Below are 26879 nucleotides of genomic sequence, written 5' to 3' on the forward strand. Positions count from 1 at the left end.
AACTTAGAACAGATTTTTAAAAACAATTTCCTTAATTACATAACAATTTTATTCCTCAAAGAACAGTAGGAATATAGTTTATTGAGAGCACAGATCCATTGAAAGACCAAAATGCTTTTTGTAATGAAATATTACATCCTGAATTTTGAAGATGATAGAAAAAAATATGGAATGGCTCTGTGAACCACTATTTTGGATACTGTACATATTTCTTAAAAAACTTTCTTATAACAAACCATATTGTTGTGAGTATCCTGAAAATAGTAATTCTATAGTTTTATTTTATTTTTTTATGGCATGAGGCAATTTTATTTTCAAAATTATCTATTTAAATATATGAAAAAATATCTGGGAGGATATACATAAAATTGGTAACTGGTTATTTTTGGATGGGAGGATCTTGATTTCCCTATTTATTTTCTCCTTTTTTTTTTTCCAGTGAGCATGTATTTCTTTTCTTTTCTTTTTTTAAGGTTTTATTTATTTACTTGACACAGAGAGAGAGAACACAAGCAGGGGGAGATGCAGGCAGAGGGGGAGGGAGAAGCAGACTCCCCGCTGAGCTGAGCAGGGAGACCGACATGGGGCTCGATCCCAGGACCCTGAGATCATGACCTGAGCCGAAGGCAGATGCTTAACCAACTGAGCCCGTCAGGTGCCCCTATTTTTTTTTTTTTTAAGTTTTTACTGAATTTTAGTTAGTATATAACTGAGTATCTTGAAAGATTTTCTAATGTTGAAAAATAATACTAATATAACTAAAACAACTTTTATCTATTTTTATTTGAGATAGCGTTTGTAGGATAAACTGTGATATCAAGGTTAAATATTTATTGGTTGCCCGTTACTTACAAAGCACTGTAATGCTGTGTTAAGATAATTTATTGAACAAATATTTATTGAGCATCTAACTTGTGCTAGCCATGGTGTGTGAATTGCCGCGGGTATAGTAACGGTAGCAAAAAAACAATAAGGACCCAATCTCTGCTTACCTCAAAAAGCCTGAGGTTTTTTGTTTTTTTTAAAGATTTATTTACTTTTTTTTTTTTTTTAAGATTTTATTTATTTGCGAGAGAGAGAATGAGAGACAGAGAGCATGAGAGGGAGGAGGGTCAGAGGGAGAAGCAGACCCCCCGCTGAGCAGGGAGCCTGATGTGGGATTCGATCCCGGGACTCCAGGATCATGACCTGAGCCGAAGGCAGTCGCTTAACCAACTGAGCCACCCAGGCGCCCTAAAGATTTATTTACTTTAGAGAGAGAGCGCGCGCGCGAGCGCGTGCGAGTGCATGAGTGGGGGGAGGGGTAGAGGGAGAGAGAGAATCTCAAGCAGACTTCCTGCTGAGCATGGAGCCCATTGCGGGGCTTGATCCCATGATCCTGAGATCATGACCTGAGCTGAACTCAAGAGTCAGATGCTCAACCAACTGAGCCACCCAGGCACCCCTGTTTTTTTTTTTTTTTTCCAAAAAGTTTTTATTAAAAAATAGCTAAAATAATTTTTTTTAATTTGAAGAATACAGAAATATTTTTATTTTTTCATTTAATGATGCAAAACACAAATGCTGATTTGACATACATTCACATATAACTTTTTCTCTCACGTTTACAACTCAACAGATTGGTGAATCCAAAGGAACAGGTATAATCAGTATATGGAGCATACCATATTAGTATTTCAATAGTTTATTCCAACCCATTTCTTCTTTTATACTCTAAAACATCTTCATTATGTTGTTTGATGAGATAGATCCACAAGAAGGCGGAGGTGCCCAAGGTCAGTCCAACTTTCAGCCAGTCAGGTCTGTCATGTGGAGGCTCCCGAATGTAGAACTTTGATCGCGCTGAAGAGCCGCTTGGGAGCCTGGCAGGAGCCAACAGCTTGGAGAACAGGCGCAACAACGCGGGCAGCGCCATCTTGCCGGGCAGCTATAAAATAATATTTTATTCAAAAATAAAATAAAATTAAAAAGACCACTTTAAAAATTTTGTATTAAAAAAGTTTTATTCAAAAAGTTTTATTTGAATAATAGACTTTTTGATTTTTTAAAAGGCTGGTTTCTAGTTCTAGAGGGACTAGGGTTCCTAGCAGACTAATAAGACAGAGACTCAGTTTCAGAGGAAGAAAAGAGCCCAGTCAGGGGCCTCAATAATAGGGCCCTCAATAATAGGGCCCTTATTGGGGCGCCTGGGTGGCTCAGTCGTTAAGCATCTGCCTTCGGCTCAGGTCATGATCCCAGGGTCCTGGGATCGAGCCCCGCGTCGGGCTCCCTGCTCTGCGAAGCCTGCTTTTCCCTCTCCTACTCCCCCTGCTTGTGTTCCCTCTCTCTCTGTGTCTCTGTCAAATAAATAAAAATCTTAAAAAAAAAAAAAAAAATAGGGCCCTTATCAACAACACACATAACCTGATGATGTGTCTTGAAGATCAGCTTAGGGCAGGATTTTCCAACCTCAGCACTATTGGCATTTTGGGATGGATAAGTCCTTGTTAGTGGGGGACTGTGCTGTGTACTATATTAGCAGCATCTCTGGCCTCTACCAACCCCCAGTTCTGGCATTAAAAATGTCTCCAGGGGCACCTGGATGGCTCACTCAGTTAGCGTCTGACTCTTGATCTCGGCTCAGATCGTGATCTCAGGGTCCTGAGATTGAGCTCTGCGTGGGGCTCTGCCCTCGGAGGCGTGGAGCCTGCTTAAGATTCTCTCTCCCTCTCCCTCTGCCGTCCCCCAACCCCCTCACCTCTCTCCCTCTCTTAAAAAAAAAAAAAAGTCTCCAGGCATTGCCTTGGGGCTGCGAAGGAACAAGAACCACTGGCCCAGGGCCACTTAAACAGCTCCTGTCAGTGGTCAGGCTTGATCCTAGGAAGTAGTCCAAACAGTTTGAGCTGCAGCTGGGAGGAGAGGTTGAGGGTGGGGACCAGGAACATTCCAGTCACACACACCAGTCTCTTTTATGGGCATCTTGGAATATATCTGTTTAAAATATTTCCATTTCCTCCTTTTCTTTTCCTTATTTGGTGAATCTGTTGTCAGCACTACGGGATAGGGGAGGTTGTTTTTCTTAACTGTTACTTTCGGGAGGAGATGGTCTCCTGTTCATTCAATCTGTGTGGACTTCCGGCAGGAAATGGCACTCAAGGAAAGTTTTGAATAAAAGGAAGATGCTGGTTAGCCAGTGGAAACAGGAAGTTGTTGCCTGTGTCTTACACGGCTTAGAAGAAAGTAAGAGGCAGAGGGAAAATTCACTTAACAGAAGTGGGAGGAGCAGAAGAGAGTGGGGTGGGAGTGGAGGAGGGGCAGGGGGAGCCCAGGAGCCCGAGGGAGGCAGCCAGGTCAACAGGTTGAAAGACCTTGAATCTGGGGGGGAGTTGGCTGTGCAGGAAGAGGGTAACGGCGCTGCATAGTAGGAAAGGGGTCATGCAGTAACAACTGTGATTTATTAATCATGCTACGGTGTAGTATGCTGCTATACTATTACTGTTCTAAAAATACTCTATTTAAAGGAATAGTTTTCTCACAGTGTATACTATTATTTTTTTTAAAGATTCTTTAAAAATTTATTTATTTGACACACACAGAGAGAGAGAGAGAGCACAAGCAAGGGGAGGGGCAGGCAAAGGGAGAAGCAGGATCCTGCTGAGCAGGGAGCCCCCGGGCTCCATCCCAGGATCCTGAGATCATGGCCTGAGCTGAAGGCAGACACTCAACCAATGGAGCCACCCAGGCGTCCCCCTCTCACAACATATATTAAAAGCATTTGCCTACATTTGCCTACATAAAATCCCCTTGAATAAACAGAGAGAGAAAGAGAAAGCAAATGTGGCAAAATGTTAACAATTGGTGAATCAGGTGAAGGGTATATAGCTGTTTGTTGTGTTCTTTAACTTTTCTGTAAGTTTGAAAATTTTTAAAAAACAGGGGCACTTGAGTGGCTCAGTCAGTCTCCCTGCTCAGCGGAGAGCCTGCTTCTCCCTCTCCCTCTGCTGCTCGCCCTGCTTGGGCTCTCTTTCTCTCTGTCAAATAAATAAATAAAATCTTAAAAAAAAAAAAGGAAATTTTAAAAATAAAAATTTGGTGTATGTGGGGAGAAGAATCAATTTTTCTTTTTTAAGATTTTATTTATTTATTTGACAGAGACCAGCGAGAGAGGGAACACAAGCAGGGGGAGGGGGAGAGGGAGAAGCAGGCTCCCCGCCGAGCAGGGAGCCTGATGCGGGGCTCGATCCCAGGACCCTGGGATCATGACCTGAGCCGAAGGCAGATGCTTAATGACTGAGCCACCCGGGCACCCCAAGAATCAATTTTTTTTAACTGCATGATGCTTAGGGCTGGATGGGTCATCACAGATATGTGTTCATGGGTACAGTGTCATTACCTACGAATTGTTCTCTACAGCATAGTATAGTGATGACCAACATTCTCTTATGACCAGAGTGATTTCTTTCTTTCTTTCTTTTCTTTTTTTTTTTTTTTCAGAGAGGGAGAGAGAGAGGGGAGGGGCAGAAGGAGAGGGAGATAGAGAATCTTAAGCAGACTCCATACCCAGCGCAGTGCCTGATTCAGGGCTCGATCTCACAACCCTGAGATCATGACCTGAGCCGAAATCAAGAGGACGTTTAACTGACTGAGCCCCCCAGGCACCCCCCAGAGAAATTTCCCATTGTGCTTTTATTTATATATTTTCAGATTCTGATAAATTCAATATGGAACTGTCAGAGTTTTGCATAATTTGGACCAACATTTCCTAACAAGGCAGAGGTAACTCTTAGCTTGTAGCTTTTGCTATCATTCATTCAATAAACATTCTTGAGCACCTACAGTATACAGAGCAATGTGTTAGGTGTTATGTGGAATACAAATATGAATCAAATAGACATTCTGTTCTTAATCTGATGATTTGGTATAAATTTAAAAACCTTTCACACAAGTGACTTTAACACAAGATAGAAGATCACTGCTTTGTGTCGAGTCCTGGAGGAGGGCATCATCACTTCCTCTGGAGGGAAAGGGTATTAGGCGTATTCCTGTTGCCTTGTTCCATCCTGCAGTGGACGAACAGTGGGGCTGAGAGTTGAAGCTATCGGTGGAGCTGGAGTGAAGAATCCTGCACTGATCTGCTCTTGCTCCCTGACCCATCATTCAGTGGCTGAAAACAACCACCATTTATTATTGCTCCTGTGTCTGTGGGTCACTGGGGCCTGGCTGACTTAGCCCAGGCTTGGGTGGGCAGCTTTGCTTCAAGCTGGGGCAGCTGCATGGGAATATATGCCTCTCTTTGCAGTTTGTGAATCAGGGGGGATGACCCTGCTTCATGTATCTCTCATCCCCCGTGGACCAGCGAGCTAGGCAGGGCCTGTGTTCCCAGGTGCTGGCAGAGGTGTACGAGGTCAAAAAGAAATAAGTGAGGCCTCACAAAGCCTAGGCTCAGAGCTCACACACTGTCCCTCCAGCTCGTATATAGTTGGCCAGCAGAAGTCACAGGCTAAGCCCAAAGTCGTGGGTCAAGGGGGAACACCGTGCCCTCAGTGAGGTACTGGCCAGGGTATGGATGCAGGGAGAAGTGAAAAACTGGCGCAGTTTATGACATATGCCTTGTAGTTATATGACTACTACATCTTTAGGAGAAATAACTTCAATTTTTTTACAGGGCAAAATTTAAAAATCTGATAAAATCTTGTCAAAATTAGGTTCATATGGGGGTGCCTGGGTGGCTCAGTTGGTTAAGCATCTGCTTTTGGCTCAGGTCATGATCCCGGGGTCCTGGGATCAAGCCCCTCGTCGGGCTCCCTGCTCAGTGGGGAGCCTGCTTCTCCTTCTCCTCCCCACTTGTGCTCTCTCTTGCTACTTCTGTCTTTTTTTCTCAAATAAATAAATAAAATATTTTTAAAAAGTAGGTTCATATGGAAAAATGTCCCTAGCCATCCCTTTAAATACTGACTTTCTATAGGGGGCAAGACAGCATGAGATTATACTTGGACTTGGGGAAGATCTAATGCAAGTGGTAATGGGAGTCATGTGCCCATTTAATTTTTTTAGGCCTTCTTGGGGCTGGCTGTGGGCCTCATTTTCCCTTGCTAGTTTGGGCCCTTACTTACTGCACTCTTTCTTCCTCTCAGTGGCAACCAGCCCCCTTAACATCCCGACATCTTCATGTTTTCTCCCTCCCCATCAAAGCCTCTTCTGCAGGAAGGATCTGGCAAACTCATGCACAGTGAGGCCTAAGTGACCAACAAGGATTAAAAGCTAAGTGCTTTCAGGAGCATTTGTATTTGAGCAGGGGACAGAAGAAGGAATGGCTCAAACACCCAGCAGTGACTAGGGTGGAGAAGTGAAGGACATGGGGAGCCGAGGAACTAGCCCAGTGACCTCAAAATCATAGCCTATAAGGCGTTACATTTTTCCTGGACAAGCTACCTGCTGGGATTTTGTGGGCAAGGGTATAATTGCAGAAATAACTAGGAGCATGGCTTGTATTATGTATTTAGCTTAAGTAATATTAAAATATGTGCTCTGACAAGTCAATTGTATTTAATAATGTTGTATAGTGTAATGGTTTCCAAATTCCTACCGGAGTTTGCAGTTACTATCTCTGAGAAACGAATAAACAAACATAGCAGACATCAGGCAAGAACTTTCTGAACTGTGTCAAGGTTAATAATAAGTAAAATGTTATAAGTAGGGACAGGACAGCACAGCTGTGCCACATTCTTGGAAGCAAAGATTTTGATAGCATGAAGTCAGCCCGTGAGCTCAGTTTTTGCTCCTACTCTGGGTGAACGCAGAACACTTACAATAATTATAACAAAAATCACATTTCTTTTATAAATTACAACTGTTTTGCACTCAAAATCTGATGTCTGCTGCTGGAAAATCAGGGGCATGTGAAGCAATGTTGGAAGAAGACCCAGGTCAAAATTATGAGAATGTCTTGGCTGAGATTCAGTCTTTCGAGCTGCCCATTGAAGCGACTTTAAGGTAGGGCTCCTTTATATTTGTTCTTCCTTTAGTGGTGATAAGGCAGTCTTACTCACTTCTTTTTATGCTTTCCTCTATAAAAGAATAAAAAGTAAAATTTGAAAAATAATTACAATTCTGTATGTACCTAATCTCTACCTCTTTTCTTATCTTTAGAGAAATTACAATAAACAATCGACTCTTTTTTGCATATTTTTTTCCTGATTCATCACCACAATGTTTAAAAAATAGAAATGACTTTCAAGAGATCAAAAAGGGCCTCTTGCCATCTCCAAATAGATATCCCATCTCATTTATATAAGATTTCAATGGTTTTCTCTAAAATACTGCTTAGTGAAAAACATTGAGAATAATGAGACATATCAGTGAAACAAACTTCTATTTGGGTAGATGTGAGTTTTAGGGGAAAAAAAGCAAAATGTTTATTTGCATTGTTGCTACTTGGATATATGGTGACCTCTCAGATGTGTATTTTTTTTTATTTCCACGTAACATTTAAAAATAGCTTCTTTGGTAATAGGAGGATTAATTTGCACATTTTAAGAACAGGATTAAAATGAAAGACCATGTATCTTTATGTTAAAAGGGCAGCATTAAAAAGTTAATTCTTTCTGCCTGCCTGTAACTGACAGCTATTAGTGTGGGAATGATAATCACTGAATTTGATAGCAACAGTCAATAAATATTTGTTGATTAAATAAAAGGATTTTTTGGGGGGGGGGTGTTGTCTCTTCATCCTCAGAAAGGGCCCAGGGCCAAGTTGCTTTGAAATATGCTACAGTTTATTTATTTATTTATTTTTATTTTATTTTTTTTAAAGATTTTATTTATTTATTTGAGAGAGAGAGCACATGAGAGGGGGGAGGGTCAGAGGGAGAAGCAGACTCCCTGCTGAGCAGGGAGCCCGATGCGGGACTCGATCCAGGGACCCCAGGATCATGACCTGAGCCGAAGGCAGTCGCTTAACCAACTGAGCCACCCAGGCGCCCTGAAATATGCTACAGTTTAAATCTGAGTAAATTTCTCCCAAGTATTTAAATTTTATTTTGCTTTAAATATATTTTGAATCTCTTCAAAGGGCCTAGGGTAGTGTTGGGGGTATGGGAAGGCATTGATATTTATTGGTTGATTCTTGGATTATCAATATGTAGGTGCAGTTGTAAAATATTTACAAATCTATTACAGTTTTTCCTTACACTTTCATTTTATCCAAGCATTCATGAACATCCCATGAAGAGGGGAAGGTAATTTCTATCATATTTAATAGGTAGAAGAAACCAGAGCTTTTTTACTAATGGGAAACTCAATAATTTTTTCCATATAGACAAACTTTATGCTGTACCAGCACTTTCTAGAACTTGTACATTTGTCCGGTGGCTAGATCAGAAGTCTAAAGGGGAACAAACGGGTGAGGGGAACCTAGACATGTTAGTTACTGTGGCCTCTGATGCCGTTGCTGCTTCAGAGCTCTTGGCCTTCAACCCCTGACCCTCACCACCTCTCCCCTGGTCTCACAACTGTGGTTAACACCTACACACGTCATCCCTCCACGGACCTATCCTCCTAGCTAGTGTTGCTTGGTATTGGATATGACTTCCTGCTTTGGATCTTGGAGCTTTCCTACCCTCTGTTTTTAGGGCAAATATTCCCAGTCTTGTACCTGGTCTTCGTAAAGAAGAAATCAGTGTAGATCCAGCCCTCACAGCGCTCTCCCAGTGTCACCCTCAAGAGGGGAGACAACATCGATATTTTCTCCGGGTGTTGTCCTGTCGCCACCAGAGTGGACCTGCAGTATCCACTGTTAGCTTCATGTCTGGGTTATTGAACAAGGGATGAGAGCATTCTTTTGCAAAGACTCCCGCTAAAATACTCCAGTGTTATTTAGAGGGTAGACACAGAGCTCTTAATAAAACTTTATCTGGGACAATATTAACCAAAATTAGTTTTCCTAAACTTTTGCTTTAGTCATTGATTAGATGAAGACTTCTTAGACTGGCATTCGATGCTTTTTTGCACATACGTATGCATGTCATTGATGTTCCCTTGTCAACTGTTCTTTTCTACTGTTATTACAAAACACATCAGCTCGTGTGGTCAAATATGAGAATTGGAAAATCAAGACAGGACTTCCATTTTGGCTGAACTAGACTGTTTACTATTTGATAATGTGTCCTGAGATTTTCTTCCTCCTGTGTCCATGGTTTATTATTATTATTATTATTGTTATTATTCACTCTTAGCCCTGCAACCTGCCTTGCAGGGCATGGTTCAAATGTTCTTTCTTCTATGAAGCCTCTCATGATCCCCCAGCCACATGTGAATACCCATCCTTTGAAGTCCCAAAGAATCCAGGGCATTTATCCTGACTTAAAGTGTGTGTGTTGTTATTTTATAACCATTTTCAGGTGGAAAGATTCCTGAGGGCAGGAATGTATCTTCCTTTTACCTTTGTATCCTCTGCAGAAGATTCTGCCAACAGAGTAGCTAGATAAATATTCGTTGAACTGATTTGTATGAGCTTCTGAACTCATCATGGTGACCTTGTGAAGCAAAAGAAAGGAGGCAGTTGAGAGAGAAAGTCATCCTTTGAGGGAAGCGGAGGAGGTGGTGGAACTATTTGAATAGCGACAAGCTCTAAAGGCAGACATGGCGGCTAGTGGATCTGGTTGGATGCGGATTGGCCGGTTGGGTTACACAGGCCCTGCTGGGAGGCCCTGGAGTGGACAGTGAGGGAAGGGGTAGGACATTGAGAGGACAGGGCTAGCAATGCAGGAGAGAAACATTCTCAGGGAAAGCCCTGCACCTGGGAATGGAGAGAGTTCTGTTCACTTTTCCTTGTCACAGAAGAAAGGCATTGCTTCAACAAACATTTCCTGTCATAAAATCTTCGACTCTGTTAGCTTCCTTCCCCTGCCCACCTGGTTTTCCAGGTAGGGAGTCTGAGATGCCCTGTTCGAGGTCAGGGTTCAGATCAGAGCCAGGTGGGGTTTGCTCCTCTAACAAGGTGATCTCCCCAGAGCTCAGTGACTCAGGACTTGGAGACGGTTTCTGCTTTGGTCATTTAAGGGTGACTCAGCAGCTCATCTTTCACGGGGTGCAAGCTTCCTAGTGCTCACCCCCACACATCATGTGGGGGACTGGGTCTCCTCTCCCTGAGGAGTTGTGGGGGGTTGCTGAGACCAGGAGTCATGCCGTGGGGTACTGTCAGTGGTCCATAGTCTCTTTCGCCCTGCCTATCTGCATTCCCCCCTCTTCCCGATTTCCCACTTGGCTGCTCCCAGAACAAGCTTCTCCCAGATAGTCCAGGCTGTCTCCTGCCTGACTCTCCCACTGGGACCTTGGGTCTGCTCCTTTGGCCCTCCTTTTTTGTGTGTGTGTGAAAAGGTGGACAAGAATCAGATGATTCTGAGGTCCTGTGTTTGTTTTCATTCTTTGTGTGAAATGGGACCGCTGCCTGTAGTATTTTTTTTTTTTAAGATTTTATTTATTTATTTGACAGAGAGAGACACAGCGAGAGGGAACACAAGCAGGGGGAGTGGGAGAGGGAGAAGCAGGCTTCCCGCTGAGCGGGGAGCTCGATGCGGGGCTCGATTCCAGGACCCTGGGATCATGACCTGAGCTGAAGGCAGACACCCAACGACTGAGCCATCCAGGCGCCCCCCGCTGCCTGTAGTATTAAGTTTAAAGGAGAGAGTTTTAGGGGAGAGCTGAGATACTATATTTTTCCATGATTTGTGTTGCCAATGAAATAGCCATTAAAGACATTGCAGGCAGCTCTAACAGTGGAGTTGGGAATAAAATTCCAGGGTAGAAAAGCAGAATTTGGTATTAGCCGTGCAGATGGTGAGTGAGTTTAAGAGAAAAGGGAGAAACGACGAGAAAGGTCTACTGCTAGTGCCTCTGTCATCCTAGCATGGCTTTGCTTTGGGCGGTCAGATGGCTGGTAGGCTGAAACTCACCAGCAGGTGGCAGCTGGAATTAGTTTTGGGGCCCTTACCCTTTTGCCCTGGGCATAACTGCTCTTACCATGTTACCACCGTATGCTAATTTCCACGGGATTTTCTCAGTCTTTTTCAATTTTCTTTTTTTAAAAAAATTTTTTTAAAGATTTTATTTATTTATTTGACAGAGAGAGACACAGCGAGAGAGAGAGAACACAAGTAGGGGGAGTGGGAGAGGGAGAAGCAGGCTTCCCGCCGCGTAGGGAGCCCGATGTGGGGCTCGATCCCAGGACCCTGGGATCATGACCTGAGCCGAAGGCAGACGCCCAACCAACTGAGCAACTCAGGCGCCCCTATCTTTCAATTTTCTGACTTTCATTCCAGTCCCCCCATGTGGCTTAGATATATGTCCAGCTCCTTGCAGCTCCTGCATCTGGGGGCATGCTTGTCCCTGGTAGGCTTAAGGGCTGTTTGGAGCCCCACTAAAGGAAAGTGCTAGCACTGGCCTTATTCAGCCTTTCCAACTTCCTTTAAGAAGGATGGGCACCAGGTCTCACGCAGCACATAAATTCCAATGCACTGGTAGTGGTTGCTTGAATCCCACATTGAGGTGATTCTCATAGATTAGTGACGGCAGCCGCGGACGTCGGAGAGGGCAGCAGCAGTGTTCATAGCATTTGCCATGTTCACGCTAGAGCTTCCTGCGGCCAGGGAGCTGCCCATTAGACCTGCCCTACCCCACGGGTCCTGGCTCCAACCTGCATGTTGCCTGGGCTCCTGATGCCTCTTGGGGTCCTGCAGGTCTGTTGTTAGGCTCTTAGAACAGGTCCTGAAGTCACAGCATGTCTGAAGGCTTTTGGGTTCACAAGTCCCAGTGTGTCTTATGGCTCTAGCTGACCCGAGGGAGGAGAAGGGCGGATTGAGGGCGCTGCAAAGTTAGTGGGAAGTAGAGAAAGGGGACGTGTCCAAAGAAGGCCTTACAGAGGGCTGGGAAAAATAGGAGGAAAAGGGAATTGTACACGATGACGTACCAGAAGACATTTTTGTAATTGTTTTATGATAACATAATTGTTTTACAGTTGTATTCAGACTCTCTCGGGCTCTTTTCCAAAAGCTGACCATGAAGTTTTACCAGTTTCAGAGCAAACAGGATATTGTTATTTCTCTGACTTTAATGTTTTTAGGAATGAAGATAACATGCTTTTAGGAAAGGACAGAAAACATTAAAAAAAAAATCCAACTAATTAACTGTGTATACAATAAAATCTTGGGATGACATGCTAATAAATGTAACTAGTTAGCACCTGTAGACATTTTACAATGCTCTTGCTGTATATACCTTCAGAAATGTAAGCTTTCCATTAAATCTTACCCCGTTAAGTACACTGATTAACATCAAAGGTCCAGGTTTTATTAGTTGTTTGATTTTGGCTTTAGTTTCTGAAACTATAAAGTAGGGATGAAGAACTTTTTTTTTAAAGATTTTATCCATTTATCTGAGAGAGAGAGAGAGAGAGAGACTGCGTGAGCACAAGAAAGGGGAGGGGCAGATGGACTGGGAAAGGGAGAAGCAGACTCCCAAGCTGAGTGCAGAGCTGAGCCTGAGTGGAGGGCATGATCCCAGGACACTGTGAGATCATGACCTGAGCTGAAGGCAGACACTTAATTGACTGAGCCACCTAGGCGCCCCCAAAATGGAGATTATAATACAACCCATCTCAAATGGTTAATAAATACAAAGTGCTTAGCACAATGCCTGCCTAGCACATTGTAAATGCTCAATAAATATTAGCTATTATTATTATGTCTAATTTACATCTGGGATATATATTCCAGTATAATTTAATAAATATATAGAGTGTTGAAATAAACAAGCACTCACAACATCTTGAAATACTGATTAAGTGGGAAATATTGAGTAATGCGAATTTTATTTTGGTTGTATAATATTCAGGGGAGAGAGGTATCCCTTTCTCAAAACCATATTTACTAATGCTTATATTTTATACTAATGTAATATCATTACCTCATTTAATCTTGGATGAGAGTGGTGTAGTGTGGATATATATGGAGTCCAGAGAAGCTGTCCAGGAATAAATGTGGGCCTAACCATGACTGAGGCCCACCTATCCGCAGCACCTCGGGAAAGCCTGAGTCCCCAGTGAGAGTGGGCTGTGTAGTTGGCAAACTTCTGAACATTTCAGTGATAGCATTCACTGTTTGATCTTCAGTGCAACACAAGAGAAAAGCTAAAAAACATTTTTATATCTGGGAACCAAGTATTTTAACCAGGGAGATAGTTTTGTTTCTTTACTGGTTAAATGAATGGACTCTGGCGCCAGAGGATGTAGGTTCAAATTTTGCATCTATCATTACTAATGGATCTACTGAAGAGATTACATGAATTAGGCATGAAATGTATTTAATGTAATGCCTCATACATAGTAAATGCTCATTCACTCATTTGTTCATTCATTCAGTAAATAAATGTTTATGCAGCGCCTACGGTGTGGCAGGCAGTGGTCTAGGATGGTCAATGGTTTTGCTGTTGATAGAGCAAGATGAAGACCTGGACAGTCCCTGCTCAGAGGGAGCTTGTATTTTAGTGAAGGGAGCTAGAAATAAACAAATAAGAAAGTGGTATTGTGGCAGTTCCCCAGCACCCCCTGCCCCCCCTCAGGTGTGGCTGGAGCTTGAAGCATTGAGGGCCTGGACACCGCAGACCCGGAGCCACTCAGGGGCTGCTCTTCAAGTAGCTCTTCAAGTCTGCAATAAAAAAATGGCCTCCAATTAAACTAGATTGCAAAGAATGGTAAAGAAGGAGTGCCTGGGTGGCTTAGTCAGTTAACCATCTGACTCTTGATTTCGACTCAGATCATGACCTCAGGGTCATGAGATCCAACCCCGATTCGGGCTCCACGCTGGGCATGGAATCTGCTTAAGGTTTTCTCTCTCTCTCTCTCTCTCTCTCCCTCTGCCCCTCCCCCTCCCTCTCTGGAAAAAAAAAAGGGAAAGAAAGAGAATGGAAAGAGTAAAAAACTAGAAGAGGCAGAGCCTGAGGAATCTGTGGTGGAAAAAGTACTGGACCGCTGGGTAGTGAAGGGGAAGGTGGAGTATTTCCTGAAGTAGAAGGGAACTCACAGATGCTGATGATACTTGGGAACCTGAAGAAAATTCAGATGGTCCAGAGTTAATTGAAGCATTTCTTAATTCTCGAAAGCTGGTAAAGAAAAAGATGGTACCAAAAGACAATCTTTATCTGACAGTGAATCTGATTATAGCTAATCAAAGAAGAAAAGAGATGTTGCTGATGAACCAAGAGGCTTTGCCAGAGGTCTTGGTCCTGAACAAATAATTGGTACCACAGACAGCAGCGGAGAATTCAAGTCTCTCATGAAATGGAAAGATTCAGATGAGGCAGACTTGGTGCTGGCAAAAGAGGCAAATAGGAAGGGTCCTTAAATTGTAATTGCTTAAAAAAAATTTTTTTTTTTTTAAGTAGGCTCCATACACAGGGTATAGCCCAACATGGGGCTTGAACTCATGACCCTGAGATCAAAACCTGAGCTGAGATCAAGAGTCAGGTGCTTATTAACCCAGGTGCCCCCACTGTAATTGCTTTTTAAGATTTTAAAAAAATTTATTTATTTATTTGAGAGAGAGCGAGAGCGCCGAGGGGCAGAGGGAGAGGGAGAAAAGCAGTCTCCCTGCTGAGTGTGGAGCCCGATGTGGGGCTCAGTTCTATGACCCTGAGATCATGGCCTGAGCCAAAATCAAGACTCAGATGTTTAACTGACTGAGCCACCCAGGTGCCCCTGTAATTGCTTTTTATGAAGAGAAACTAACTTGGCATTCTTGTCCAGAAGATGAAGCTCAATAATTGCTTGTGTTGCTTTACATATTTATAGATATATAAATAAAATCTGGGTTTTGTTTTTTTTGATTTATCAGTGTGAAGAAATAACATTCTAATGAAAATCAACTTTGATATGTTTGTTTTGAAGTAGTATTGGGGGAATTGTTGGGGATTTTTGCATCTGTAGCACTGGTTACTTTGAACAAATAAAAGCTTTCTGGAGTTGCTTCCTTTATCAGAAAAGAATATTTGAAACCACAGTATATTATTCCCCTGCATTAGAGAACACCTTTTCTAAATGTCGGGGGAGGGGCGCCTGGGTGGCTTGGTTGGTTAAACATCTGACTTTGGCTCAGGTCATGATCTCAGGGGTCCTGGGATCCAGCGTCATGGCAGGCTCTATGCTCAGCAGGGAGTCTGCTTCTCTCTCTCCCTCTGTCCTTCCTCCTGCTTGTACTCTCTCTCTCTCAGGGAAATAAATTAAATTTTAAAAAATGAATAAATGTTGGGGGAAATCTTCATATTTGTTACTCAATCAGAATTTGTGTATAAGTCCTATATGCTTGAGGACCATTCTGGGTTTTTTGTTTATTTGGTTTGTGTGTGTGTATACTTAAAATACATATGTAAATGGTTTTCTTTTCTTTTCTTTTTTAACAGTCACCAAAACAAAAACAGCATTTTATAACCATGGATAAGCCTGTGTTTCTAGGATGCCATCATTTTCAGCAGTCTAAGAAATAAATCACTTAAAGATAGATTTTTCCTGAAGCCTTAACCTTTCAAATTTTGTAATTAATTGGACAATTTAAATATAATGTAAATAATTTAAATTGGACAATTTAAAAGCAGCCATATCAGAATCCATATCCATATCTACAGTCATATAAATGCAAGTTCATTTGCAAGATCCCTGAAAGGAAAATATTATTACTGCCAACAACCTCCCCACCCAAATGAGAAAACTAGACAAGTCCTGGTATGTTTTAGTTGGGTAACAAAACCTAGTTAAATAGACATTTAAAGGTTCCTTCTAGTGAACCATTCCTTTTTAAAATTTTTTTAAAATTTATTTATTTGAGAGAGAGATAGAGAGCATGAGCAGGGGGAGGGGCAGAGGGAGAAGCCGACTCCCTGCTGAGTGAGGAGCCCAACGTGCGTTTCGATCCCATGACCCTGAAATCATGACCTGAGCCAAAATCAAGAGTTGGATGCTTAACTGACTGAGCCCCCCAGGTGCTCAGAACCATTCCTTTTCAAGAAGTTGAAATCCCTGTGCTGTATTGACTAAAAGGTCATGATTCATGGAATGTCTAAGACTTTGTTCATGGAAACTTAATCATAATCAGATGGTTAGAGATGTTGGCAATTTAGGACCTGCAGGAATAAATGGGTGAACAAACTTAAATCTAAATTCTTGACCTGCTTGTTTTTTCTTTACCCCAACTCATTCCTTATATGTAGGCTCAATCTTCTCACTATTTGAGTTACTGTTTCAGCATAAACCAGGGAAAACCGTAACTTGCTGGTCACAATGTTATCCGGCTGCATATTGTTTATTGTAAATACTGGTAAACAGTGGTCAGTAAGGTTTTATATTTAAAAAAAAAGTGGTATTAAGTGCTATGATGAAGAACAAAACAGGGCGAGGGAGGTCCAGGGATGCTGTTTTGCAGAGAGTGGCCAGGACGTAAATGTCAGCTATTACTATTATTTCATTACATTACATTAGTTACATTTCTTTTTTTTTTTTTTTAATTTTTTTATTGTTATGTTAATCCCCATACACATTAGTTACATTTCTAAACCCTTTTGCTGAGAGAAGAAAAATAGGACAAGTGAGAGGAGAGGGAGAAAGGGCAAAAGGAATAAAAGGAAGCTAAGTGAGACAGGAGTGAGGAATAGAGAGTGCATTGAACAGGATGAACAGGAAAACCAACAATGAGGAGAAGAAAGAGGAGAATAGTTGATGTTATAAGCTGGGGGTGGGAGGGAAGAGGAAGGAAAAGCTAGAATGGAACTCAGAAAATCATATTGCTCTTCAGTTGCTCAATGGACTTGAAAATGTTTAACTTTGGGATGGGTGAGCCAATGGAGCTTTCAAGACATTGTTCTGGGGTAGGACTAGTGATATAATTTGCCAGACCCAAGGCAAAATGAAAATGCAGGCCCCTTTGTTCAGAAATTATTAAGACTTACAAGGTGGAGATGGCAGAGCATTAAGCCAAGAGCAAGCACATAGGTCACATACTGATGAGCCAGCCCTGTCTAAGAGCTTAGCACACAGCCTGGCACACAGCAAGCATTCAGTAAAAATGGTCGTTGAATGAACAGAACCTAGGGCTAATTACTTTTGAACTTCTCTGAGGACTGGCTCATATTTCAGAAAAACTGACTTTATTTGGCTCCAATTTCAAATTTCCTTCTATTGTTCTCCACCACGGGGTCCAGATCTTTATGGAACAACACACTCCTGGACATGGTTTTTGCAGCAGGAATCCTCTTGTGGCCTGGCTGGGCTTCGTTCATATCCTCTTGCACTTACAGAGTGTGGCCACTTGAGGTCACTGCACCAACAAGGCAGAAGTTAAAGGACTACCCCAAAGAGTGAGGGGCTAAAAGGCACCACTGGTGGAAGGGTTAGTTATTAAAGCCAATGTATAAAGACTGCCTCTCCTTTACATTTTGATACAGTTCTACAGTTATATAAGTAGGGCTTTTAAACTCCGTAGGAAACATCTGAAAGATGTTAGCCAAGTCTTGAGACGATGAAGATCAGGAAGTCAGCTCTAGGGTTCCCAGGAGTGGGGAGGGGCGTCATTCTTTAGAGATGTCCCCTACCTTATGAAACATGGTTTCACCGCATTCAAGCTTAACATCAGAAGTATCTGCAGGTGGATCATTCACTTAACAACTATTAACTGGGCTGGACAGCCAACAAAACAGACATTGTTCCTGTGCCAGGAAGTGGAGAGAGACGCAGCGATCTGTTTACCACCACAATATGTGCCTCAGAGGAGGAGCACTGCCTCCAAAGACAACAAAGAGGCACTTGACTTCTCTGAGATCTGGAGGGATCACTTAAGTGGATCTGGAACCAAGAGTCTAACCTCAAGGACATGGTCCTGTTTCCTCCTCTACAACAGAAAACAAATTTCAGGCAGTTTCCACCTATCGAGCGTTCAGAAAAATGAAGTTCAAGTTCAGAAAATCCTGATATAAAACCAGGATACTTGGTTAATGATTAGGAAAAAGAACATTTTTGTGTCTGGTTTTTATTTGTATTTTATCAAAGAGGAAGCTAAATTCAGGGCTTCCTGTTTAAAAAATAAATGTCTGATAGTCCTGGTCTCTAATGCTAATGTTGATTGAGCTCTGGGCTAGACATTATGCAAATACTATCTCCTTTAATCCCCACACAACTTGGTGAGCTAGGAGCTGTTATTGTCTCTAATTCACACTTGAAGAAACTGAGGTTTAGACAAGTTAACTAGCTCTCTGGAGGCCCAACATCTAGTAAAAGATGAGCTGGAATTTGAACCCAAGCAGTTAAATGCCAGACCAGGGCCACTGCTTTCTACAGACTCCTTCTGAGGGACGAGCTTTGCCAAGGTTGGTTATGAGTCTGCAGACAAGTGGCTCAAAGTAGAAGTCATTAGTGACAAAGAGTGTATTTACAGGTTAAATCCTTACTTTGATGGTAAGTTTCCTATTGGACACAGAATGCATCTCTTGTCCTGCCAGTCTTCCTGGTTTACATTTCTCCTCCCAGGAGTCCTGAAGTGAGATTTTGAGTGGATCTCTGGAAGTCAAAATCTACTGACCGAAAAATAACCCAATATGCATGTGCAATCTGCCTGTGTGTGCCCCACAACCCTCCAACCTCCTTAGACCAGACTGGTTAAATCATCTATCTCATGGGTAAAACAACATTGGAACATACTTCTTGGCTGGCTTTTTTTATTAATGGGAGAAACAAGAACTGGTTAATAGCTCCATCTTCTTCAACTCACTAGCTCTGTGGCCTTGGACAAATGACTTAATTTCTTTTTCTTTTTTAAAGATTTATTTATTTATTTATTTTTGAGAAAGAGAGAGAGAGCATGCACAAGCGGGGGGACGGGGAGTAGGGGCAGAGGGAGAAGCAGACTCCCCACTGAACAGGCAGACTGACGCGGGACTCGATCCCAGGATCCTGGGATCATGACCTAAGCCAAAGGCAGATGGTTAACCGATGGAGCCCACCCAGGCGCCTGACAAATGACTTAATTTCTGTAAGTCTGTTTCCTCATATTAAACTGGAGATAGTGAAAGTACCCCCATAGGTTTAAATTAGACTTCAGTAAAATTAGTAGTAATTAAATTCCCAGTTAAATTACTGATTAAGTTAGTAAAGATTAAATTAGATGATATAAAGGACTTAGCAAGTAGTGTTCAATATATAGCTATTGTGGTTTTTATTTTGGCCTATAGCTGAAATTCTTTATATTTTAGAAATGTATCACTTAGAATAGAATTAGAATAGGCTTCTTTTGCGCATTTATGTATTTGTTATATCTATGCCTGAAGTTAAAATTTATATAGTTATTTAGAACATTTAGCTTTAAATTCTTAGCAAAAAACTTCAGGTGCTAACGGAACTGTCAGCAGTCACAAAGGGAACCAGCAAAAGCTGTTTCAGAAGGAGAAGTATATGGACTTCCTTCTGTCTTGACTTGAATTGAGGGGAAGATACTGCTGCTTCTATTGAAGTAATCTCTATGGGCAGGTGTTGAAACAGGCCTGGAGTGAGGAGTGCCAAAGCAGGGCTGGCTTCCCAGACTAGGGGCTGGGTTTGGGTAGATGATGTCAGGATTGGTGAAGAGAAGAGGAGAAAGTCTTGGGTAATGAATGCTCAGGAAAGGAATGTTCCATCAGGAAACAGTCGCCAAATAAGAAGGTGGCCTGTACCACTTGCCCTGCTCTCTTCACCTTGCTTTACTCTTCAGAATAATGAATTCTGGCCATGCACATCGGCTGAGCTAAGATGGTCTGCCATTTCCTGCAGAGAGAACTGGCTTCCTCTTCTCTTTGTAGGAAGATATAAAATTTGTCTTCATTTCATATGTTTTGGGGCTCAATTTTCAAAAGGTTTATTTTCTTCTCTCAAGAGCCGAAACTGCAATTCAGATGTGCTAACACCAGGTACCTCAATCCTTGTAGATGTAGTCAGCTAAGAAAAAAATTCAGTTTTTTACTACTCAACAGAAACCATGGTATGAAGGTCCCAAACAATGGGGTCCAGGTACTGGGTTTGGCTTGATTCAAGGATAAAATTCAACCATGTAAAAACAAAAGTCCATAAATATTGTTTCTTGAATTGAAGCCCTTGATAAAAGTGGGCATCATGGAATTTGAGGTACACATTTGTCTGTTATTACTACAGATTTCTATTAAGGCAACTGAATACAACCATATAAAATGTTACATTTGATGTCAGTATGTAAAGAGCAAATTTGAAAAAACTAACTTTTTACAATTTAATAATTGTTTTAATTCCAAATTGTTACCAATCACAGATTAATCAAACTCCTACCTTATGCTCAGACCTGTTTGGCATGCTCCTTTCTAACTCATCCTGAATTCTTTCCCATGGCTTCAGAGCTTCAGCATTGTCTGGTTTCAAAACCCCTTCAGCTTTCTCTCAGCCACATGCAGAGCTCCATGGGGAACTATAGAAAATTGCAAAATTAAAAAAAAAAGTCAACCCTGAACTTAAGGTCTTTAACATAGTGTGACAGTGCTGGAGGCCTCGGAAAGAGATTTTTTGTTTCTGCATATTCTTGCAGCTTGAGAAAGTGGGATTTCCTAGAGGAGATCTGGATTCTTCTATACCATTGAGACAGTGGAAACAGGCTTGTGATGGGGTGTCTTGGTGGAAAGGGCAGTTGGATGTAGCAGAGCTTCCTTAATCTTCCAAGCCAGTATGTACTAAGGTCAGTTGCATTTTGATTCCCTGGGGGCCAAGTGTACAAAAACAAAACTCACAAACGTATGAAAAGGAACTAATCAAAACAACTGCATGCTATTAAAACAGTTGGTAGTGGAGTGGACAAATGTGCTAAACTGAATCTAGAGTTAGCAGAGAAGGTTGTGATTAGATAGGGGAATTTTTCTTTTTTTTTTTTTTAAGATTTTATTTATTTATTTGACAGAGAAAGACAAGCGAGAGAGGGAACACAAGCAGGGGGAGTGGGAGAGGGAGAAGCAGGCTTCCCGCACAGCAGGGAGCCCGATGTAGGGCTCGATCCCAGGACCCTGGGATCATGACCTGAGCCCAAGGCAGAGGCTTAACGACTGACCCACTCAGGCGCCCCTAGGGGAATTTTTCTGAAGGAGATATATTTGAGTTGAATTTTCCAGGGAGGACAGAAACTTCAGATTAATGGAAAGGAGAGCATTTATATATGTTAGTAATGTTTATTGGGCCTTTACTATATGTGGCAGGCAGAATAATGGCTCCCCAAAGAGGTCCGCGTCTTAATCCCTGAAACCTGTAAATATGTCATACATCACAAAGGGATGTTGCAGATGTGATTAAGGTTAAGACCTTAAGATGGAAGATTATTCAGGATTATATGGTTGGGTTCAAACTAATCACAGGGGTCATAAAGAGCAGAGAATCTTTGATGGCCTAGGTCAAACTCAGAGATGTGACTACAGAAAACTGGTCAGAGAGATGCAGTGTTGCTGACTTTAAAGACTGAGGAAGGGGGCCATGAGTCATAAAATCTGGGTAGCCTTTATAAGCTGGAAAAGGTAAGGAAATGAATTCTCTGGAAAGGAACACAGTCATGCTGACACCTTGATTTTAGCCCGGTGAGACCCTTGTTGGACTTCTAACCTATAGAACTGTAAGATAATAAACTTGAGTGTTTTAAGGTACTAAGTTTGTGGTAATTTGTTACAGCCACAATAGAAAACTAATATAATATGAGATAGGGATATGAGGTTTAGACATTACAATTTTGGTCATTTACAGATGGGGAAACTGAAATAGATACTAGGTTCTTGCTCAGTGTCACTCAGCTCTGAAGTGAAGGAGCAGGGAATTAAATTGACGATACCTGTCTCCAGAGCTCATGCAATACCACCTCCCAGGAATTTTTGTGAGGAGGAGGATGGAGATAAGCTTCTAGTAAAAGCTCACTGAAGGGGGTGAGTTACACAGCTGGATAGTAAAGAGCTTGGTTCACTCAAAGGGGAGTTCAAAATCTTGGGTTAATGGGAACCGGAAAATAGTTGTCCCTCAGGGTTAGGTTTGCACTCCCTGATTATCTTCCTCAGTCACTGCTTTGGTCATGACAAACTGGTTTACTCAATGTCTCACAAGAAGTCATTAAACAGGACTCTCCTACACTAGTACTTTTCCGAAGCCACCCCTCCTCTTTCCCATCTGTCTGATGCCTGCTCCTCTCAAGAGCTTCCACCCCTCCTCATCCCAGCTATAGCCCCTGGAAGGCACTTGGGTTCAAGGATTTCGAGAACTAAGGCATGAAATCACACCCTGCTCTGGACCTCTCACGTATCTTTGCCATGAAGTGTCATAGTTTTTCGTCATTTAATTTTCCTGCTGCTTATGACTTACTTCCAAGGTGACTGGCCACTGTGAACTTCCTGCAGGCAGAGACATGAATGCACCCGAGCCGTAGTCATGGTCGTCAGCTGGGATCTTCTTGGTACATTCCTAAAATAAATCTTACTCCCACACACAATTTTGATTTTCTGGAGTGGACATTTTCTTTTCTCTGACTCTCTACCTCCCAGTGTACATTAGGCCTCCTTGTTAAATGTTCCTCTAGCTTTTACTACAGATCGAAGGTGATTATTTCATTGTCGACCTGCCTCATTAGTAAGGTATCTTGAGCGCGTTAGCAGAGAGTCTGGCACACAGAATACAAGAAGAATATACGGTAAAGCCAGGCCAGTCACTAGATAGCAATTAGGGGCAAGTGGAGGGGGAGAGCGGAAGGCGATGCGTCTTCACTCCTCGCCTCGGCCGGCAGCACCCTGCGCTCTGACAGGTGCTGGAGCTGAGACCTGGGTCCGGTCGCGTGCCCGCATGCTGCCTCCCGCACCCTCCGCGCGCCCCCGCGCTGTCTCCGCGCTTGCCACGCCCCCCTCCCCGCCCCCTTGCGCGCGCGCCTCAGGGTGCTCGCCCCCGCTGTCCGCGCGGCGCCGCGCCTCACTGGCTCCTCAGCTTCCAGCCAAGATGGCGGAGAATGGCGATGGTCTGGGCACGGTCCCGGAGCATGAACGGATATTGCAGGAGATTGAGAGCACCGACACCGCCTGCGTGGGCCCCACTCTCCGGTAAAGCTTTCATCCCCCGCGGGCCTCGGGCTGCCGCCGCTGGCTGCTCATCAGGAGCCGGGCGGGGCGTCCGCCACCGGCCGCGCGCCGGGCGTACCGACAGGTGGTGCGCGCGGAGGCGGGCGGGGGCGCTCCGGGGCGGCGGGCCGAGACCTGGGCCGGGCCCGGGCGGGGAGGGACGGAACAGGCGGCTGCACCTGTAGGCACGGCCCGCCTCAGCCCCGGGCGCTGTCACCGCGCAGCCTGTGGGTGTGGCCGCCGCCGCTCCTCTGACCCCGGGATCCGCGGCGCCGCCCGGCCCTGGCGGCCTGGGGTCCCGAGGACGCGCCTTGGGCCTCCCGGGCTCCCGGCGGGGCTGAGGGCGGCTGTGCTGGGGCGAAGGTTAACTGCCAGCAGCCGGCGTGACTGAGATGCCGAGGCGCCCGCAGGTGGAAACCCTGGCGCGCAGGGCTGCGACGGGCGTGGGAGAATTGAAATTGAGCGGGAGTCGCCGGCACCATTATCCCCCAGCGCGGCCGGAGTAGGCGAGAAGGGAGCGTGGGCTAGCGGGGAGGAGCTGATGCTCAGGAGCGCGCTAGTGTGACCTAGCGCTCCCCCGGCGCGCCTTCTGGAGTCCGGGAAGCTTTTACTTATTTACGAACGTTTCATTAATTTTGCATTAACTTTTCCGTTTATTTTAAAAAAGATCTCCACCCTTTAAAAATAGTACTAGGTAATGAATATTCCAGACTGAATACCTGCTGGCCTAATAATAGAATATTAGCTGGGCACTGTTGTGATCCATTAGATGAGGTTAGGCATTCTCATCAAGAATACGTGCCTTTTGGGGCGCCTGGGTGGTTCAGATGGTTGTACGTCTGTCTGCCTTTGGCTCAGGTCGAGATATCCAGGTCCTGGAATCGAGCTCCACATCGGGCTCTCCGCTCAGCGGGGAGTCTGCTTCTCCCTTTTCCCCTGCCTCTCCCCCTGCTGTGCTCTCTCTGTCTCTCTCTCAAATGAATAAATAAAAAAACTAAAAAAAAAAGAATAAGTGCCTTTTAGGGGCGCCTGGCTGGCTCAGTGGGAAGAGCATGCGACTCTCCCTCTCAGTGTCATGAGTTCGAGTCCTCCATTGGGTGCAGAGATTATTTACAAATAAATAAATAAACTTAAAAAAAGTGCCTTTTAAATGTAAAGTTTCAGCTTTCGTAACAATGATACTGAATTTTTTATTCACCTATGGAAGTTAGGAGTGATTGTGCTTTAACATTATTTTCTTCAGGATACACTTCCTAGAAATGAAGTGCTGTATGTTTTGTGGACCTGTGGATGCAGTATGAAGTGAAACTATTTCAAATTATAATGTAAATCCACCTTGCCCTGAGAGTCCGGAGTGTTTTGCCCAAGTCCTACCGCGGTCTCAAGTGTGCGGTCATGGAAAAAATCATTTAAGTTCTCTGAACCTCAATTTTCTTATTCCTGTACTTGGGTAGGGAGATGCCCGGGACATTAGAGGCCTTGCCTATTTGTTCACTGCTGTATCCCTAACACCAAGCATGTGGTAGGCACCTGATAAGTTTTTTTGTCACATGAAGTTCTTGCTGTGATATGGTAAGAGTAATTAGTACATTTCCTTAATTTTCCAACATAATAATTTCTTTTCATAAAACTCTGGTCATTTGGTAATGAAAGTAGAAATCATAGATTAAAGGGAAGCTTTGTTTTCCTGACTGCAGGGTATGTGGTATAGTTATCAGAACAGCCAATTTTTGAAAATAGTATGGGTTATTAGGGAGATACTTCCTCTTGGGGAAAAATGCTAGGCACTATCTTTGAAAAGAGATGAAATTAACTTAGAAGAAAGTTTTGAAATATATTGAGAGACTTTTGTGACACAAATAGAATATATGTATTCACAGTGTTATTCTGTTCTCTTTTGCTGGGCAATTGTGTCACCTCCTCACTTTGTTGAAACCCACGCTGTTTTCTTTGGCCAACTCCAGTGACTCATACTTATCCTATATATACACTTGTCATCTCATTTACAAGCAGACTGTCTACACACACATAGAAGGCACTACTAGCAGGCCTTTCTCTTGAATAGTGTTTAAGCTATTACTGTTTTTTACCTAGGTTTCACTAAGTGCTAATATTAAAATTTTAAAAACCCTTTTATTGGAAAATAAAAAGTAGAATAATGCAATGAACCATTATGAAGCCATAATCTTGCTTCAGTTCAACCCCCAGCCAGGGCCATTCGATCTGCTCCCCTATCCACTCTCCCTCACCCTGCATTATTTTGAAGCAAATCCCAGACATCAGTTCATCTGTAAATATTTTAGTATTATGATTAATTTTTGTTACTTCCCAGTTATCTTTTACCTGGCCTGTTGGCTTACGATGTTGTTACTATTCTTATTTTTTTTTTCAGTGGGAGACTTTCAGCCTCATCTTTCCCTGATTTACTTTTATTCCTGATGATTAAGTGAGAAGCATGTTACACATTTTTCACAGGGGTTGGCATACAGTATGGTTCTTCGATCACAGTGGAATTAGATTAGGAGTCAGTAATAGAAAACTGGAGAATACCCAAATATTTGGGCCCTGAATAACACACATCTAAATAATCCATGGGTGAAAGAAGAAACCACAAGAGAAGTTAGAAAGTGTTTTTGAACTGAATAAAATGAAAACACATTAGCATTTGTGGGGTACAGCTAAAGTAATACTTAGAGATTTATAGCACTAAACATCTTTACTGGGAAAGAATGGCTTCAAATCAATGACCTCAGCTTCTAACTTAAGAAACTAGGAAAAGAAGAGCAAATGAAACCCAAAAGAGCCAAAGAAAGGAGCTGATAAAGAAAGGAGATGATAAAGGTTGGAGTGGAAATCAATGAAATAGAAAATAGAAAAACAAAGTCAGTGAAATGAAAACCTGGTTCTTTGAGATCTGTAAAATTGATAAACCTCTAAGAGAAAGAAAGGGAGAAGATGCCAATTATCCGGAATTACTAATTCCTTTTTTTTTTTTTTTTTAAGATTTTTACTTATTTATTTGACAGAGAAACAGCGAGAGAGGGAACACAAGCAGGGGGAGTGGGAGAGGGAGAAGCAGATTCCCTGCTGAGCAGGGAGCCCGATGTGGGGCTCAATCCCAGGACCCTGGGATCATGACCTGAGCTGAAGGCAGACGCTTAGCGACTGAGCCACCCAGGCACCCCAGGAATTACCAGTTCTTGATACTGTATCAGAATGAGAGAGGTAACATCACTGCAGATTCTGTTGATATTAAAAGAATATTACAAATAATTTCATGCCAATACATTTGACAACTTAGAAGAAATGGACAAATTCCTTGAAAGATACAAACTATCACAGAAGATAATTTCTCCAAATTGGTCTTTAGATTTGGACAGTCTCAATCAGAATCCCAGCAGAAGTTTTTTTGTAGAAATTGACAAGCTGATTCAAAAGTTCATATGGAAATGTATAGGACCTAGAAGACTCAAACTGACTTGGGAAAAGATGAACAGAGCTGGAGGACTTACACTACCTGCTTTTAAGGTTTATTTATAAAGCTATAGTAACCAAGCCAGTGTGGTATTAGCATCAAGATAAACAAATAGATCAGTGAAACTGAATAAGAGAGTCTGTAAATAGATTCACACATATGGTCAATTAATTTTTGACAGAGGTACAAAGGCAGTTCATTAGAAAAGGATAAACTTTTTAAATAATGGTGAAACAGTCGGATATCCATATGCAAAATAATGAAC

General features: G+C 42.8%; 2 protein-coding genes and 1 pseudogene across 11 annotated transcripts in view; 2 read left to right on the top strand and 1 right to left on the bottom strand.

The window, feature by feature from the left end:
* Window positions 1-1656: 1656 nt before the first annotated feature.
* On the bottom strand, window positions 1657-1915 carry LOC116649609 (NADH dehydrogenase [ubiquinone] 1 subunit C1, mitochondrial-like). Its single transcript, XM_032432595.1, has one exon. The coding sequence runs from the start codon at window positions 1913-1915 to the stop codon at window positions 1685-1687; it is 231 nt and encodes a 76-aa protein (XP_032288486.1). The 3' UTR covers window positions 1657-1684.
* Window positions 1916-13692: 11777 nt separating this feature from the next.
* Window positions 13693-14793, top strand: LOC116649591 (annotated as a pseudogene).
* Window positions 14794-22982: 8189 nt separating this feature from the next.
* EXOC6 (exocyst complex component 6) overlaps window positions 22983-26879 on the top strand; it is a 206852-nt gene continuing 202955 nt past the window's right edge. For all 10 annotated transcript variants that reach the window (XM_032432559.1, XM_032432560.1, XM_032432561.1 and 7 more), the window contains exon 1: window positions 22983-23121. In XM_032432559.1, the coding sequence (XP_032288450.1) occupies window positions 23021-23121 (101 nt within the window). In that variant the 5' untranslated portion in view covers window positions 22983-23020. The remainder of the gene's footprint in view (window positions 23122-26879) is intronic.

Source organism: Phoca vitulina, unplaced genomic scaffold (genome assembly GCF_004348235.1).
Source record: "Phoca vitulina isolate PV1807 unplaced genomic scaffold, GSC_HSeal_1.0 scaffold48, whole genome shotgun sequence".
In the NCBI taxonomy this organism is placed as follows: Eukaryota; Metazoa; Chordata; class Mammalia; order Carnivora; family Phocidae; genus Phoca; species Phoca vitulina.

Bases quoted from the DNA above. Each gene is read 5' to 3' on its own strand.
- LOC116649609 (XM_032432595.1), bottom strand. From the start codon at position 1,915: ATGGCGCTGCCCGCGTTGTTGCGCCTGTTCTCCAAGCTGTTGGCTCCT.